At 40.2% G+C, this 19,281-nt stretch overlaps 1 protein-coding gene across 1 annotated transcript in view; it reads right to left on the bottom strand.

Moving 5' to 3' along the window:
* The window catches only part of DNAJC10 (DnaJ heat shock protein family (Hsp40) member C10), a 36,841-nt gene extending 25,588 nt beyond the window's left edge, over positions 1–11,253 (bottom strand). Inside the window, exons 1-6 of the mRNA XM_065413205.1 lie at positions 11,210–11,253; positions 9,823–10,197; positions 7,337–7,502; positions 5,422–5,472; positions 1,174–1,256; positions 852–983 (exon numbers count right to left, since the gene is read on the bottom strand). Coding sequence (XP_065269277.1) covers positions 852–983; positions 1,174–1,256; positions 5,422–5,472; positions 7,337–7,502; positions 9,823–10,026 — 636 coding nt within the window. The 5' untranslated portion in view covers positions 10,027–10,197; positions 11,210–11,253. The remainder of the gene's footprint in view (positions 1–851; positions 984–1,173; positions 1,257–5,421; positions 5,473–7,336; positions 7,503–9,822; positions 10,198–11,209) is intronic.
* Between the last annotated feature and the right edge of the window lie 8,028 nt (positions 11,254–19,281).

Below are 19,281 nucleotides of genomic sequence, written 5' to 3'. Positions count from 1 at the left end.
AGTCATGTTTTTTTGTTTAAAAGAAGTGAGTATTGTGCCAGTCTTCTGTTAATATACATCTCCTCTACTTTAACCTCCTCAAAAGTTTACACATTCTCTCCACTGAAGCATTATGTGCTGAATGCTCAATAACCAGACTAAGTAGCATGCAGTACAGCATATTGCTACAGTAGAAGAAATTTTGTAAAAAATAACCGGCGGGTGTCTTTTAAAGGAATACTGTCAAAGTTCCTTAAGCTTAAAGCAGAGTATTGCATATATTTAAATATCATCCTACATTGTTGGAAACTCCAATACAGAACTGTGATAGAGACAGTGTGGCTCAGTGGAGAGGGCACTGGTCTGGGTGTTCAAAGCCTTGTATTCAATTCCTGGATCTATCACTTACTCATTGTAGAGCCCTGAACAAATCATTTAACCTCAGTGTCTCAATTTCCCCAAAATGGAAGAAGTGATACTTACTCTCTGTTGCAAAATGATCTGAAGAGAACTGTTTGAGAGGTATTTATTTATTTCCTCATTTAGTTGTAATATAACATGATCAAAACTGAAATTGTCTAGTGTAATTGGGCTGTTCATGGTGAATGAAAGTCCAAATATATTTTTTTTTTATAAATGATGAAGAATAAATTACACTATTATAAAGAAAAATTCTTTACTGCTATAGCATCAATGATAAAATGTATTTTAGTTTAGTATTCTTCCTTAGAATTCTTTAACTTTATTTTAATTATTTTTATATAAAATATAAACACATAATAAAACACAAATACATGCACAAGATAGAAAGAGCATATAAATGTCCATTATTTATAAAACCTGGAAAAAAACAAAACAGTTTAATTACTCACCATTCCAGTTTTGAAAACATAGAGACTTGGATAACTATTAATTCCTTTGATCCGACAAAGCATTCTATTATCACCACAATTTACAGCTCCAATGCGTATTAGTCCATCCATTTCTTTAGCAAATTCTCTCCACTAGAAAGAAAGAGGGGAAAAAAGAAAACTTGGGATATTTTCTTTTGAAACAATTTTCAAAATGCTTCTGCTGTTTTAGACTTTGGCTTCAGCATGCAAATCAAACTTGACAAAAAGTTTTACTCGAATTTAAAAAAGTGTCTACTTGAAATACATTTTCAGAATTAAGATAATGACTATAAATACATACCGTAGGTGCTAAATCATGGCAGTGTGAACATCGAGGGGAATAGAAATTGATGAACCAGAGTTCTCCAGAGTTAACAGCAGCATCTGGTTAACAAGAGGAGACAAAAATATACTTAAGTTAAGAATTGATAAAAGCTTCCTTTTTAGTTGTGCATCTACAAATAGTGAGAGAGAGAGAATAAATACACACCCATTTTAAGGCCAGAGTTCAATTCCCTGATTCAGTGGATATCATTAATACCTAGAATAGTGTAATGACTGCAACTCCATTTACACTCACACTGACATATGCAGGACACATGAAAGGCATAATTGAAGTGAAACCCCCTGCTTAACTATGAAATTTTGTTTACCTCTAATTGAGCTAGTAAACACACTACAGTAGTAATTTAAACACTCCAACAGATTAAATATATATGTTAAATATCAGAAGGATTATAGAAACTTAGTTACATTAACAAAATACAAACACTACCTCTACTCATTAGCTACACGTTATCTCCTGCCAATCACTTGCACTCTTGCCATATGGTAAGTAATGCTCAAACCTGAACTGAATAAAAAAATCTATTTCAAATAAGAGAGGTTTAATTTTACATCTGAAAATGCAATTTAAATTGCAGGCTCGAATCAATCTAATGTGCTTAGGTAAGAGGCCAACTACCTAATAACTAGTCTCAAAGGTCAGAGGGGTAGCCGTGTTAGTCTGAATCTGTAAAAAGCAACAGAGGGTCCTGTGGCACCTTTAAGACTAACAGAAGTATTGGGAGCATAAGCTTTCGTGGGTAAGAACCTCACTTCTTCAGATGCAAGTAATGGAAATCTCCAGAGGCAGGTATAAATCAGTATGGAGATAACGAGGTTAGTTCAATCAGGGAGGGTGAGGTGCTCTGCTAGCAGTTGAGGTGTGAACACCAAGGGAGGAGAAACTGCTTCTGTAGTTGGATAGCCATTCACAGTCTTTGTTTAATCCTGATCTGATGGTGTCAAATTTGCAAATGAACTGGAGCTCAGCAGTTTCTCTTTGGAGTCTGGTCTTGAAGTTTTTTTGCTGTAAGATGGCTACCTTTTAGTCTCAAAGGGGAGCATAGAATCACAGAATTGTAGGACTGCAAGGGACCTTGAGTCTCATCTCGTCCAGCCCCAAGGCAGGACCATGTAATAACTAGACCATTCCTGACAGGTGTTTGTCTAACTTGTTCTTAAAAATTGCTAATGACGGAGATTCCACAACCTTCCTAGGTAATTTATTCCAGTGCTTAACCACCCTGACAGTTAAGAAGTTTTTCCTAATGTCCAACCTAAACCTCCCTTTCTGCAATTTAAGCCCATTGCTTCTTCTCCTTTTCTCAGAGGTTAATGAGAACAGTTTACCTCCCTCCTCCTCGTAACAACCTTTTATGCACTTGAAAACTGTTATCATATCCCCTCTCAGTTATCATATCCCCTCTGTCTTCTCTTCTTCAGACTAAATAAACCCAATTTTTTAAAATCTTCCTTCATAGGTCATGTTTTCTAGACCTTTAATAATTTTTGTTGCTTTCCTCTGGACTCTCTCCAATTTGTCCACAACTTTCCTGAAATGTGGCACCCAGAACTGGACATAATACTCCAGCTGAGGCCTTATCAGGATGGAATAGAGGGGAAGAATTACTTCTCATGTCTTGCTTACAATGCACCACTTAATGTATCCCAGAACGATGTTTGCTTTTTTTGCAACAGTGTTACACTGTTGACTCATATTTAGCTTGCAATCCACTATAACCCCCAGATCCCTTTCCGCAGTACTCCTTCCTAGGCAGTCATTTCCCATTTTGCGTGTGCACAATTGATTGTTCCTTCCTAAGTGGAGTACTTTACATTTGTTCTTATTGAATTTCATCACCTATACTTCAGACCATTTCTCCAGTTTGTCCAGATCATTTTGAATTTTAATTCTATCCTCCAAAGCACTTGCAACCCTTCCCAGCTTGGTATGGTCTGCAGACTTTATAAGTGTACTCTCTATGCCATTATCCTAAATCATTGATGAAGATCTTGAACAGAACCATACCCAGGACTGATCCCTGCGGGACCCCACTCAATATGCCCTTCCAGTTTGACTGTGAAACAGTGATGATAACTACTCTCTGGGACCGCTTTTTCAACCAGTTATGTACCTACCTTATAGTAGCTCCATATAGGCTGTATTTCCCTAGTTTGTTTAAGAGGAGGTTATGCCAGACAGTATCAAAAGCCTTACTAAAGTCAAGATATACCACATCTACCGCTTCCCCCATCCACAAGGCTTGTTACCCTGTCAAAGCATGTATGTATATTAGAAAACTCATTACTAAAAGGGGTACCACTGACGTCAAATCACGTGGCTCAGAGTCCCTAACTTTTGTGGGGTTTTCAGTCACATTTTCCTATGTTAAAAATCTCTCTGCTGTTGCTGTGTGAAACACCTAAATGAACAGGGGAAATTGACTACAGTCCTGTTTCTGCAGGTGGCCAGTGTTCTCATGTGGAACCTCTTTGTCTTCGTGAGGCTCTATATGGGTATAAAGGTGTACCTTAGTGGTTCAGCTTGCAGGCTCAAAGCCTAGCTGACTATATAAGGAAAACTATACACAAAATGCTGTCAAACATATACAAGTGGGAAAACAATGACTTTTCCCCAACATTCTATATTAGTTATGTTTATCTTTAGGTGTTACTTCTAACAGGAGGAGAAAAAGACTGTCATAGAAGTGAAATTAAGTTGGCTATCTCCCTTTAATTTTTTTTAAACAGAACTTTGTTTAAATTCATATATCCAGAATTTTAACATGGAAGCTGTTATACATAGAAAATTTACATTGTTTTATTATAAAATAAATGATCATTTGTTATAAAATAAATTGTCATTAGATTATCATTAACCAAAGGTTAATTCATCACCCATCATAGAAGAGGGTGCAAAAGGTCCTCAGAACAGCAGAAACAGTGGTTCAGTGGCATGGGGAAGGGGCAATAAGGTGGTGGCACAAGAAGGCTCTCAGTACTGGTTCTGCAAAGCCCATCATAGCAGGGATTTGGGGGATTGGCTGGGGTCTGAATCACTGGTAACTGCTTGAATCCAGTGATCACAAAGTATGGGGTGTACAAGAGTGATGGCTGCTGCTTTGAAAATGAATGCTGAGGGGGCATAGGGCTGTTCTGTATCTTGGTTAGAGGATGGATTTAATTCCCCTTTAATTTAAGTAATTAATCCTCATATAGTTCCAGGCACTAACTCGTACTGTTTTGGAGTATACGTGTGTGTTTCATCCTAGACGTAGATTCTACTATATCTATTACACATTTGTTTGACAAAGAGTAGCAGCAGTACACTGCATGCACATCTAAGGAATCTGAGCCAGAGTGTATCTAAGAAAAACAAGCTGTCCTCTTCAGGTATCTGTATAAAAAAATCACTATCACATCCTGGCTCTAATTCATTTGTATTTTGTCTTTTCTATTTTGTCTGAGAATTATTGTTTGTGCTACAAGATGTCAGTATGTTTGACTGAAAACTGCTGAATTAATATAATGCTGAAGTATAAAAAAGATAGTTAAGATTTACTAATTTCCAGAAAGTAATAGTAGAACACTGTTAATTGTCTGTGAGTACACACAGCATCTTATTTTGAAAACACTTCAACTGTCTGTAAACACTAACAATAAATATGAGAGGGGAAAAACAAAAGCCCCCCCCCACACACACACACATCATTGAGCAGTATGAGCTGTCTCCTGGTGTCTGGATTAAGACTTTTTATTTTTGACATTAGGGAGCCAAGATTTAGGAATGTCAGAATAGGAATCCTGTCAAATGGTATCTTCAAACAAGCAGAATTGCGGGTAAGTAGAACTGACTGAATTGCTAGTTTTGGAGATCAGCTGTCTAGTGGGAGATGTGTGCTCAAGACCAAAGAGTGAGAATTCTGCAGGATAATAAATCTGGAGAAACAAAGTTACAAGGTAAATAATTTCCCCTTCCTTCAGATATTACACACTTTCTTTCAAATTCAGTCTAAAAAGCTGACTGGCATTGATCTGCATAGCATTTATTAATTGACCCATGATGCTCAAAAACATTTTTATCTTTGGAAATAATGTGCATATTTTCTCTGGTCAATTTCTCTGACAATTTATAATCTATGTATACCATGAAAAAATTCAGTCTGAAAATAATATTTACACAATGTTAAAATATTAGCGAACCCATATGACTTGACAGACATACCAAATTCTCCTCTATCCAATGTTATGATTTCAGGATCATCATCATAAATACCTAGTAAGAAAAAATACAAAGTCAGCAACTATGTTTTTCTTTTGCAATCTTTACATAAAAGAATCCAGAAATACTCCTGTGCTTGCACAAAATGAAATTTGTACAAAACAAAAGATGGTGCATATTAGCAAGGTGAAAGATTTTGCCATGTGATATGTAATTCAGTGGTATGTATAAGATTCATTTTGTCTCAGTTCAATCCCAGGAGACATCACAATAGCCATCATCACAGCTGGGAACCTTTTAGCATCTTCAGCAGATAAACCAATCATTAAGTAGGCATAGGAGACTGAACTGGCTGTACACACAAAGACGTGGTGCATCTTTGTCACAGATGAGACACAATACTGAGTGCCTGATGAGGGTTTGAGAGGCAGCATGATTCAGTTGATAGAGCACAGCACTGAGACTTTTGAAACCTAAGTTCTAGTCCCAGGTCTGTCACTGGCCTGCTTGTTTGACCTTTCTCACTTTCCCTCTTGGTGCCCCAAACCTCTCTGACCCTTTGTCTGTCTTATCTATTCAGATTGTCAGTTCTTTGGGGGCTGGAATTGTCTCAGTATGGTTTGTACAGTGCCTAACACAATAAGCCCAAATGTCAGTTGAGGCCTGTAGGTACTACTATAATACAAATAAATAAGACAGAACTTCAGTCTCCTCCGTTGTTATCAAGTCACCGCCATACAGAAGCAATAATTTCACAATAAAATAAAAATCCAGAAGAAAAAGAAAATAAGCATAACTGTACATAAACTTAAAATGAATGTTCAATAAAAGTTAAAAATCTGACATTTTAAATCAACCACTTTTGTCAAGAAGTGCAGACTCAAACACGTGAAATTTTTAAATTATTGTAACCTCTAAAGAAATTTGAAATCACTCTCAATTTTATGCAATGTGCACGTCTCTGGTTTATTTAATTTAGGTGTACACAAACATTAAAGTAGTTCTTGGGGTTTTTGTTTTATAAAATGTTCCCTTTGTATTCTGAGTTTTTTCAGGGTTAGACTGCTTTAGCAAAATACAAGTGTAGGAATTCTCTCCTTCACTTGTGAGGTTTTTATCCAATTAACCAAAATAGAGGCTCACTTCAGCTTCCATATTTATGGTATGGTAGAAATCATCATTGAAGTCTCTCAGTTGCCTATTTTCCAGGTTAGCTACCTGTGTCACAATAGCTCTGAAAAGACATGGCAGTCTAATTCCCAGCAAATATCTGGACAATTTTTGTTTGAAGAACTGATTTAAAAATCATTTTTGGCGTAACCCTATTGCTCTGGTGTGTATGCTTACTTCCTGGTATAGTTACACTGATCTCCAATAAGACTCTATGGGAATTAACTGTTTTGCAGGATTGGACTCTTTATGTATTAAGTGTAATAAATAAAAAAATGTAAGTTAGGGAAAATACTTGTTATGGGTTTCCAATATAAAAAAAATCATCTGAAGGAATTAAAGAAAAAACCCTCCCCTTGTATTAAGAAGTTAATACGACACAATATTAGTAGTTGATTGCAAATGAACAAAGATCACTTATCACATATAATACGCACATATATACACACACACTACAATACACAGTAAATGATAATGAACAGTAAAAAAGCAAATACTTAGTATAATGAGTGGATTTCATACCAAGCTGACTGTATTATTACTGCTGTTTGGTGAATTATTTTAACAAGATACCTTAAGGCTAACATAGTCAGTAGGGAGAAAGGAGAAGGAAAAAAGACAGCTGTGGAGGCTAGAAAGAGGAAGAGAGGGTCTAAGAGGCCAGTGTGTGCATAGAGTTGGCACAGCTGACAATTTTGCATTTACTCAGGACTGTAAAAGACAAGCAAACTACAAACACACATCTTACCAAAATCATAGCGATAAAAGTTCCAGCTCTCGTATCGACCTCCTTGTTGGTGATCTTCAAGACCTTTCTCTCCATATTTATCATACTTCTTCCGTAGCTCGTCATCTTTTAATACTTCATATGCTCTATTTATTTTCAAGAAGTTTTCATGAGCATCTGGATCATTCTATCAAAGGAAAACCACAATTATTAAATATTTGTCTAATCTATAACTAAAAATATTAAATGAACTTTCAGCAATACATCTGTTTCAATGGCTCCATAACTATGAATGTTGTAAATTGTTTCTCAATGGAAGTTGCTATCAGATAGAAGTCGCCAAGCAAGACAACCAGTATTGATAACAAGGTAGAGTAGCACAGAGAGTTCAACTCACACTTGAAGATCTTACAATAACTTTGAAAGTCTCTGCTTTTCTAATCACTCAAATGTGAGCTGAATTCTACACCAGACTGTCAAGCTAGAAGTTTTCTGTTTGGTTTTTATTCTGTTTATTTTATACTTAAATATATTAGTGATTTACTTCTTTAGAATTAGATGTAGTGATTGCAATATGTTATTACAGTGCAATTTTCCCTTAAGAAAACACTTACATGCCCTCTGAGGATTTACCATTTTCCTACAGAAATAAAACTTGGGCACGTGCTGGCCTTTGGCTCTACTTTATTTGCATCAGTCTGGTGGCACAAAACAACTGCAGCTAGGAACTCCCGTGACACAGAAGCAATCTCTACCTCCCACTCCTCTTTCCCATCCCCACTCAGGTGTAGGGGAAGTGATGGAGACAAGGTGGGCAGCCTGGGGTGGAGTTGGAATATAATGTTCTCCAGTGGTCCTTGGCTAGAGACGAGTGATCCTCTAGGGACAGACCAAATGCTGTAGCTGGCACAATTCAGAACAATCCTTAGGCTTCCTTTAATTACATCAAGGACCATTTTGGCTTCTAGTCAACTCCAGAATCAGGGGAGTGGAAAGGTGGTTTACAACTAACTTTACATCCCTTCTCTTGGTCCTGTGCTGACTGAGAGAACTAGCTCACCAGTATTCTATTAACTCTCTCACCTTTCCCATTATTACTTAAAAACTTGCCTTAAATTACTACATTAATGTACAGCAATACTAAAAAATAAGTTAGAAAGAGACTATTTTCTGCCTGATGCACATGCACAGCTGCTATTAACATTACTGGGAGTTACCTGCACGAATCAGTGTAATCTAAGAGTCTACACCAAATGTATGTTTAATTCTGCAGAAGGTAGTCTGTTGAGAAATCTCTCTTACATAGTAATATTTCCATATTTTATGGAAATTATAGATACTACTTTGGAATCTTAATACTTTTGAAAGTATAAGTAGAGAGTCCAGTTAAAACCTATAAAGTAGCTGAGAGAGCATTTCACACACTGTTGAGAATAAGCAATTCTATTTCAAGTGATATATCAGTTATCGCTGAATTGCTCTTTGAGATAGCAAGAATCAGCCACATATAGTAGGTTACAGCTGATCCGTTTTTATCTTTATTGTGGGGGGGAAAGGCATAATAAAATTAAGTCTTCTTAATTAGAGGCTATATACGATAACATATTCCTCAACAGTTAATCCATGTTCAGTCACTCTTCTCTTCCCCATTGAGATGTTAGTACCGGGTATATAGTCAAATACACACTTGCTTCCTAGACCCAAGTCATAAATGTTTGGTGAAAGTCCTTCTCCTTGATGTCAAGTTCAACAGTATAGTATCAACGTTTGCATTTTAGGCCCCACTCCTGCAGCTTGCTCTGTGCAGGCAGATCCCTGTGTCCACATGGACCCTCACTGACATCATTGGGGCTCCACATGCATGTAACAAGTAGCAGGATCAGGATCAGCAGCAGGGCATTTGTATTGCCCTACTCCAAGACTTTTAGTCTAATTATTCCAGTAACATATAGGAGAATAAAAATAAAAAATGTTTCCTTAGTATATTTGAATTTACACTAACAGACTTCTCTCAACCAGTGTAATGTCTTCAAAATTTGATCTGATTCCTGTCTCTCCAGGGGTCCCTCCATTTCCCCTTCTCATCCACAGGCCCTCCCAGAATTTTTGCTTTCCCCTGCTCAGTTTCCAAATAGGACTGACATAACATAGCCCAGCAATATTTATTAAGAACAGTAATTAATAGCTAAAACCGAAAGAGGCAGTGTAATTCTAAGTAAGAGAAAGCACTGGAGAAACTGTATAAATTATCACGCCTTTCAGCTGCAATGGCTCAGTATGACTTTAGTTCAACTTAGCCATAATTTAATAATATATCCACTCTTTTACTTTTGTTTTTCTTTGCAGGACAGTCAGCTAGTCTAAACTAAGTATCATGTTATTACATCACTTCAAAAATCTAAGACACAAAGATGCAAAGTTTCAAATTTGTTAAAAAGCAAATAAAAGTCCATTTTAAAGTTAACACTGGATAAATTAGCTCACAGGAACACAAAGATTTTACTTACCTGATTTTTATCAGGATGTAACTTTAATGCCAGTTTTTTGAAAGCCTGTCTTATTTCTCTATTACTTGCTTCTTTGGATATTCCAAGTAAACTATAATAGTCCTGATCAGTGCAAACAAGAGCTACCAGACATGTTAAAACTAAAAATAATAAAGTTCTTTTCAAATCTCTAATGCAGTCTCCTTTGGATAATAAGAACTCCATTATGAAGCTTTTAAAAAGTTATACAAGTTACAATTCAGACAGACTTCAAAGAGTGTCCAATAAGTTCCAAGATGTTCAAAAGGTATAGATGTTTAATTCAAGGAATTTTCTTTAAGATTTTGGTTGTCATAATCCACAGTCACATGATAACTGTCTTGCAAAAGTTACAACCTGTAAAGAGGGGGGGAAAGCCATTTAGTAGAGGTTTCACTATATTACATTGATAAGTTATTAAGAAATGTATTAACAGCTTCAGCAGAATGCACCTAACATTAGTAACAGGAAAAATTGATCAACTTCTTGATATTTCTACTTAAATTAAGTGTTAATGGTCATTAACTTTTATCACTCCTTCTCTGGTATGGGCTAATTTTGCAAAGCTTTACTCATGTGAATAGCCCCCACTGAGAGACATTAAAGCCTAGACATGTTTACCAGTTAGGAATATATTTCTCTTCTGCTTGCTTTTCCTGCCTAATATTTTTTTCCCTAGTCTCACTCACTGAGGGACAAGAGGAGGAGCTATTTCTGTATGTGGGAGTAAGTAGTTTAAAAGTAATTGTTTTAACATTGCACAATCCTTCATCCCAGGAGTGAAATGTGTTTCAATTAGACATTTAAAACCTCTTAAAAATCAAAACGAACCTAAAAACCTCCCTCATTCAAATGGCTTCAGCTGGCCGAGGGTGGCTTCAGAATCATGCAGCCTGTCATGTACCTAGATGCACGCAGCCGTGGGTGATGATGTCTATCTATGCATAGCATATGCGGGCTATGCAGGTTGTGTGAAACAGGCTAAGAACAAAGATAGCTCCTTTAGCAGCTGAACCGGGGGGAGTTTATACAGCAGGTGAGTGGGTGACAGGCTGGGGAAGGCCGAGGGCAGAGCACGGGTAACACAGGGCTGGGACGGTAGGGTAGAAATGGGGAGAGGATGCTGTGGAGGAGGCGGGATCGGGACGAGGAGACGATCTGGGACAGAGGGGAGGAGTACGGGGCTGGGGAGAGGGAAGCTGCTTGAGGAAGGGGAGGCGCGGGGCTGGGGGAAGCAGCCCAGGCGGGGTGGGGGTGGCTGAGGGCAGGGCTGGAGCGGCGGGATGCTCGGCCCAGGGAGGACGCTGGTGACACAGGAGGAGCAGCGCGGGGACGAGGCGGGTTTCCGGGCCAGGCAGGCCGCTCTTACCGGTCTGTGCGGCGCTCGGCTCCCCGGCGGGGTGCGCAGGAGCCGGCCGCGGGCAGGCGGCGGAGGAGGGGCCGGCGCGGAGCAGCATGGGACGGGGGAGGAGCGAGGCGGGGACCCGAGCCGGATCCGGCTCTAAGCCGGAGGCAGGTGGGGCCGGGCGGCTCCTGAGTCACCAGGCCGGGAGGGCTGACGTGGCCGCGGCTCCTGCGGCCGGGCCGGGCTCGGCTCGGAGCGGGGGCAGGGCCCGAGCGGGCCTGTCAGCGCTGTTCCTGCGCTAGCCGCTGGGCGGGTGCGGCCCGGCCCCAGGGAGCCGCGCGGGGCTGGGTGTCTGGTGTAACAGGTTTCAGAGTAGCGGCGTGAAAAGAACAGGAGTACTTGTGGCACCTTAGAGACTAACACATTTATTTGAGCATAAGCTTTCGTGGGCTACAGCCCACTTCATCGGATGCATAGAACAGAACATACAGTAAGAAGTTATATGCACATACAGAGAACATGGAAAGGTGGGAGTTGCCCAACCAACTCTAAGAGGCTAATTAATTAAGCTGAGCAATTATCAGCAGGAGGAAAAAAAAGTTTTGTAGTGATAATCAAGATGGCCCATTTCAGACAGTTGACAAAAAGGTGTGAGGATACTTAACATGGGGAAATAGATCCAATTTGATGTTAAGTATCCTCACACCTTTTTGTCAACTGTCTGAAATGGGCCATCTTGATTATCACTACAAAACTTTTTTTTTCTCCTGCTGATAATTGCTCATCTTAATGAACCCCCTCCTGCCCACCAAACCCCTTGGTCCCAGGAGTCAATAATATTAAAAACATGGAGCAAATAAGCCACACAACCCCTCCAGACTTAAGATCATTTAATCAAAACCACATGGGCTCATTTTCTTTCCGTTTATTTTAAATTTCCCTTTGATGTTTCTGATTTTTAGTTTCCCTACTTGATCAGTGCTGCCACACTGTATACAGCAGTAATAATTTCCCAGGGATTCCTTGCTTTTTGGAGACTTCTCAAAACAAATGAAAACCATTCCTACTGCAAAACTAGGATTGTCCCACACTCTAGCCACATTCAGAATGTCACGCTCTTTAGGAGCAGTGCTGCTGCATGAGATGTGACCAGCAGGGCCAAATTCAGTTCTGGTGTAACTCAGTGAAGGCTAATTGCACTCACGAAACATGGAGGCAAAGGGCAGGAAGAAGAAGGGGCAGTCACTGTTAGATAAGTGGAGGCAAGGGGGACATTTCTAGGCTATCTAATACAGAATCATGCTTGAAGAGTGAGAGAGAGAGATGCCAGATGAGTGAGAATGAAGACAAGAGTGACAGAGAGGATGAGATGGGATTTAGTTATTAAAAAATCAGTATTATATTACTGAGGGACTAGATTATTAACCTCTTACTCTCATTGATGAATAGTTATTTTCACAAGTATTTCCAGTGACTTCATTGGAATTGCTAATATGAATAACTATTCAGCAATAGAAGGGGTTTACAATCTGTCCGAATAGACTATTTATTCAGAGCTAAATCCACTTCTCATTACAGAGGTCAGATAAATAAGTTGTGTCATTACTATAGTTGTAGGGCTTCAGTAATGCCTCATGATTGCTGTATGGGTATTTGGTCAGAGCAGCCATAAAGTTCAAGAGCCAGTAGCACCACCCATCCCTCCCAAATCTTCATTAATGCTGGTGTGTGGGGAGGCCAAGTGAAGTACAGCTCTGTACCATATAGCATGCAGAATTCCTGCATCAGAGATCTGCATGCTTGTCCAACCTCATGCAGTAGAAATGCACCTTTTCTGCTGTAGTCAGGGCTTAATGTATGTAGCACTTACTTGGGCCACATATAGTTTGATCCTCTTGAATTATCTTCTGGTACCTTACTATTGAAGAAATAGGAGTAGTGATTTGACATCCCATTGGAACTTATGATTTCAAAAGGCAATGTTACCTTCTTCTGACATGCAAGCAGATATACTAGAATTACACACTATAAATCATTTTACTTCAGTTATTCCCTATCTAAAGATAACCTCAGTATAGCTATATTGTAACCTGCTTAAGATTTGATGAGTTTCTGTTACATTAGATTAAGTGCTTTTAAATTAGCATTGTGGAGGAAAAAACACTTTATTTTTACTGACATGACACATTGTGATGGGATGCCCACCCCATGCTCACCCTGAAGGAGTTAGTGGAGGCCAGGCCAGATAGGCCAATTAACCTATGAGGCTGAAAGAAAAGTCCTGATTAGGGGAAGTTCACCTGTGTGGGAACAGGTGGGGCTTCTATAAAGCCAGGGAGCTGATAGCAGTGAAGGGGCTGTGGGGTTGTAGTGTGTAGTTATGTCCTGGGAGATGGGTAGTGCGTTGGGGGGGGGGGATATAGAGGTAAGTAGTCCTTGATTGCCCCCGGGAGTAGGCAAACCCCAGAGAGGGGGGAGTTCTGGGGTAGGAAGCAGTCCAGGGAGTAAGCAGCAAGGTTAGGGATAGAACAGACCTTAGCTGCATGTTGTAGAGTCCCTGGGTTGGAACATAGAGTAGAGGGTGACCCTGAGTTCCCCTACCTGCTTCTGGGGAAGAGGCATCGGCAGGGTAGTGATCTGGGTGACTGCTTGGGTCACTATGGGAGTGACCGAGAATTTACAGGACTGTACCCTGGAAGGGGGAAATGCTGAGTGACTTAGCTGGAGGGATGAGTCATGAAGAGGATGCTGTGGTCCATGGGATGAGAGAAGAACTGTAGACTGAAAATGAGAGACTGCATGATGGCATGCAACCACAGGAAGGGGTATTGATCTTGAGATGTAATTCCCAGACTGACCAGGAGAAGGTGCCAGACAAGCAGTGAGTAGTTTACCCTGTGACACACGTGTATTAGCCTGGTTTATTGTTGTACCTTATGCTGTAATAGTTGAATGCTGCTGTTCAAGTATTTACAGTCTTAGTAAGGAGAGAATTTTAAAAGTGACTTACTTGCATCACTTTTTTTATTTCCTTGTTTATCTGCCAAAAGGAAATAATTGAAAGAGTCTGACTGCAAAAGTTTGGCATGCTATTTTAAATATGAATCATGTTCACATATTTTTAATGAGCAGAAAAAAAATATAGCCAGCTGAAGTAGCTCATTAATTTAAAAAACTGATGCTAACAATTATTTTTTAAGAAAGGTCAAAACTATTTTTCTTTCAAAAGTTTTTCCCATTTTTCTCCTGTTAAAATGATCCATAGTCTCCTAACTTGTGCTCTGAGTCATCAAATAGGCTTAACCTTTATCGTGCTGAAATTGTAAAATAACTATTTTACTGCCTGTGAAGACTTTTTTAATAAATAAACTAGCTTTTTATAAGCATCTTGCAATTTAGGAAAACTATTGACTATTCTAGAAATTTAGTGGCACTTGCACTCAGTGTGTCCTAACATGTAGAACAGCATTCTGACTGTCCATTCAAATAATCTTCATCTGTTTCATTTTTAATATGTGACTAATATTGGCAAATTGTCCCATGAGGCCTGTTGATGTTGAATGTCACTGATTTGAAGCATGCTTTCAAACATCATGCATTGTACATATGTGTGCAGTTTTCAGCTGGCTGGCATTTGTTCCATAATGCCATAAGAGCTTCCCAATTGCTTTAAGATTATGCAACTTTAATTTCAATATTCATTTTTATGAATAGTAAAGCATTAAAAGTAAATACAGTGATTACATCTTTTGGATCAGGGAGACCTAACAGAAGAAGAATAACCTATTAGTGATTAAAATCTTTCCCCCCCAAAAAAGTTAGTACATTAGGAGCACATTTTTAGCATGGCACAACTCCTATTATAGTTAATGGGGGCTGTGTGTCTACTTTTCAGTGCACTTAGTATTGAAAACTAACAGTAAAATATCATCACAATGTGAACTTGACTGTGGTCTTTGGCCTCCTATTCGGCTACTGTATCTAAATGTTTCACAGGGGAGTCAATGTAGCACATGAATGGTGCTTCAGACTGCTTAATTCTCTCACATGTGCTTGAATGTGTGTTTTTTGTAGGATGACATCATATAATGGTTTCATGTCAGATCAAGGCTTACTTAGCTTTTTAAGGCCATGTCTGCACTACAAACTTTGAGTTATGTCAGTGTAAAGGCACTGCAGTTAGTGTATGCTCAGGTGTGTTGGTCCCTTCTGTCAGCGCTGCATGTACTCACCAGGAGTGCTTGTGTTAACACAAAGTGCAGCGTACATTGGGTAGGTATACCAGTGTGCCATGGGCAACCTTCTGGCACAATGCCTTTTGGGGAATTCTCACAATGCGTTGTGGGTCACACATGAGTCAGACCGGGAGGGCTGGGAGCAAGGGGCCAAGTTCCCATCATGCTGAGTTCTACACCCCATAATACCATTCCCATCCCATAATTTCCTCACCTCTTTAAAAAAAAAAAAAAAAAAAAAAAAAAGAAACCCATAAACCCATGCAGCACTTGTCACTGACAGAAGCATGTAGCCCACACAATTCTGCACTAATGTCATGAACACTGTGAATACAGGACAAATGATCCTCTCCTCTGGTATTGGCATAGTCACAGGAAGTACTACAACAAGGGATGTGACCACATTTTTGAGGACAAATTGCTAAAGGACATGGAAAAAAATAATTCAGAGTTGGTGGTGGCTTTCATGGAGCAGCTGCAGATGGTGGAGAGCTGCTTCTGGGCCTAAGAAGCAAGCACTTACTGGTGGGATCACATCAAAATGCAGGTATGGAAATACAAGCACTGGTTATAGAACTTTCCAATGCAAAAGACCACGTTCCTGGATCTGTTTGAGGAGCTTGCCCCTTCCCCTCCAGCGCATGGACACCAGAATGAGAGCTGCTTTGACAGCTCAGAAGGGAGTGGCAATAGCATTGTGGAAGCTTGCAATGCTGGATTGCTACCAGTCAGGGGAAATCATTTTGGAGTTGGAAAATCTACAGAGGGGGTTATTGTCATGCAAGTGTGTAGGGCTGTTAGTTGTATCCTGCTACACAGGACTGACTCTAACAATGTACATGACATCATGGATAGATTTGCAGCTATGGGGTTCCTGGACTGTGGTGGAGCATTAGATGGCATGCATATCCTTATTTTAACCCCAAGCCACCTTGCCACAAACAACAGTAACAGCTGCTCTTCCATCATTTGAATAACCATAGTGGATCACTGGGAATGCTTCCCTGACCAGCCCACATTGATATCTGTGAAGTGCATGATGCTTATTTCTTTAAGAACACAAGTCTGTTCAGGAACGTGCAAGTAGGGACACTTTTCCCAACTGACAGATTACCACTGGCAATGTTGAAATGCCAGTTGTGATCTTGGGGACCCAGCTTACCCCTGGCTGACAAAACTGTGCACCAGCCACCTTGACAATACTAGGGAAAGAATCAGTTACTCAGGTGCAGAATGACAGTGGGGTGTGCTTTTGGTAGATTGAAGGGATGCTTAGATCTCAGTGAGAAAAATACCCAGTGATTATAGCTTCCTGTTGTGTCCTGCATAATATCTGTGAGGCAGAGGGGTAGAAGTTGCTGCCAGGGTGAAGGTGGAATGGCTGGCTGCTGAATTTGAATAGCTAGACACAGAGGCCATTAGGAGAACTCAGTGCAGAGCTGTGTGGCTGAAGGAGACCTTGGAAGAGCACTTTTATGGTCAACCACAGTTATGTGCTCTATTTGTGCCCTGATGTTTTGAGGGGGTGGTTAGGAATTGTCATGCTTGGTGTATGTTTATGAATATCACACTCTTTTAACGAACCTATGAATTATACAGTGATTATGGTACATTTATAATTTTACTGTTTTTCATTAAACTTATGAGTTCTGTCATCCTGTTCTATTACAATTAATGTGTGCTCTGAGTAGCACTAGGCATTCTGCAGTATGTTATAAAATAATAAAGGTATTTTTATTTCCAAAAAATAAAAATGTATTGAGTACCAAAAAGTGCAAAACATTAATGTGCAATTAAAGACCAATACACTGCAAACTTATAACATTTACAGAACTTTAAAGTTAGAAAGGTAGAAAACATTAGTGTCCATTTCAGTCCAGTTCTGCCAAACATACACCAACCATGGCCCTTACAGGTCAGTGACCCCTCAAAGCTGCAGCAGCTACAGCCATCTGTTTTATCTGTATCATTGTGTTTACAGTCAGAATGGAAAGCAAAAGATAGGCTTCAGAATTCCCTTCCTTTATTCCAATCAGAGTTTTAAATAAAACAAGTTTATTGACACTTCAGCTTTGGAGTGCCTCTTCCCAGCACCGTTCTCCAGTTGCAGTTGGGGTGAGTGTGGCCTGCTGTTGGCAAGGGGATGGGGGAAACGAAGAGGGAATTACTTGGTTGCGTAAAAATATAAAATGTCATTTCCTATTTCTGTGACTCTGAATACAGGGTGTTGGCACTAAGGAATGGTCTATTTTCCACAGGCAGTGGTGATCTCTCGCTGCTGCTGGCATCCTGAAGCTGCCTGGGTCCAGGCTGAATCCCCACTCTGTCGCTCTGAGTGCAGAAGTGGGGGCCCGAAAGGATTTAAAAAAATAATACTGGCCACTCCAGGCTTGTACTAAACTCCCAAGGTTACAGCTTCTCTCTGACCTTAGCTTGGTAAATGCTGCCACCACCCAAAGGCAAAAAAACCCCTTTGAACCCAGGAGGGAGCACTTGGGAATTCCTCCCTGTGCAGTACCCTCAAGCCCTTTCACCCCCCCCCCCCCCCCAGGGAAGAGCTGAGGGGGAAAAAACAAAGGTTTGATTAGCTGATTTCAACATGCACAAACCTCTTAGGACACCAGAAATCCAATCCTGTTCTTAAAAAAGATAAATTTTATTAAAAGGAAAAAATACATCTGGAACTTAGGCTTTTTCCTAGATCTTAAAAGAAACAATTATAAAAATTAAGCACCCAACAGTTTTCTTGGGGGTTCAGCTTAAAGGTTACAAGCAAACAAAAGCATCTGGGGTTAGCACAGAGGAGATCCACAAGCCAAAATAAAGAAAATAAACCTGATTGTGTCTAGCTAAACATTCTGATCTACTTACACAGTTGGAGTTCAGATAAGTTCTAGGCATGATCTGCTGATTTATGATCATACCTGGCTTAAGCTGCGTATAGCATGGCTGCTCTGTCCCTCCAGCGAGGAGAACAATAGACAAAGGGAAAGTTTCTTTCCCAAATTTAAAACTTCTAGCCTTCCCATTGGCTCTTTTGGTCAGATGCCCACTCCCCCCCCCCCCCCTTACTTGCTTTACCTGTAAAGGGTTAAAAAGTCCCTTAGGTAAAGAACAGAAACCAAGAGGGATTTTACATCTAACTGGCTGGCTGGGTGTCCATCAAAAGAAGCTATCCCCCCACTTTATTTATCACAGCCTATTTACTGCAGTGGTGCCTGCCAAAGTCATTGCGGAGTGGCGTGGGAAAGTCCTCTACCACAGAGGACAAAGTAAAGCAACCCACCCCTAGAAACCTTTGCGAGAGGATTGCAGAGTGCTTTTATGAAAGTTTCATCAAGATCTCTCAGGAGGATATGAAGGACATCCCTATGTAATATGTAAATGAAGTGTTCCATATCTCTTCCCCACCCCGCCCCCCACCTTCTTCCCTTCCTGCCTAAGCTTACAGGGAAATGAAAAGCAGATAACAACTCTACCTCTGTTTGTTGTAGCTCTACCTTTTCTTGTAGGAGTAAAACCATGAAAGTAGATACCTGTGTCCTGCTAACTTGGGGTTGGGCCTGGTGCCATCTTCACACAGAAACACTTTAAGGGAGAATGAAATGCACACACTTACCCACAGTTCCTTCTTGAATTGGGCTCATCTGTGCTCAGCTGGTGGGACTGACTAGATACTGGTATAGTCTCAAAGTTCCTGGCTCACGGTATAGCTGGACTCCTCCTCCTCCCTTCCCCCACCATGTCTCCTTCCTCCTTATTGTTCAGAGGAGGGGGCTTCTTTCAGGCTCCACTGAGGTAGCCACAATGGCCTTGGGGGTGCTGGTGGGGTCTTCTCCAAATATGGCATATAGCTCATTG

The sequence above is a fragment of the Emys orbicularis genome, chromosome 11 (assembly GCF_028017835.1).
Source record: "Emys orbicularis isolate rEmyOrb1 chromosome 11, rEmyOrb1.hap1, whole genome shotgun sequence".
NCBI classification, from domain to species: domain Eukaryota; kingdom Metazoa; phylum Chordata; order Testudines; family Emydidae; genus Emys; species Emys orbicularis.
This window is presented reverse-complemented; position numbering and strand designations above follow the sequence as displayed.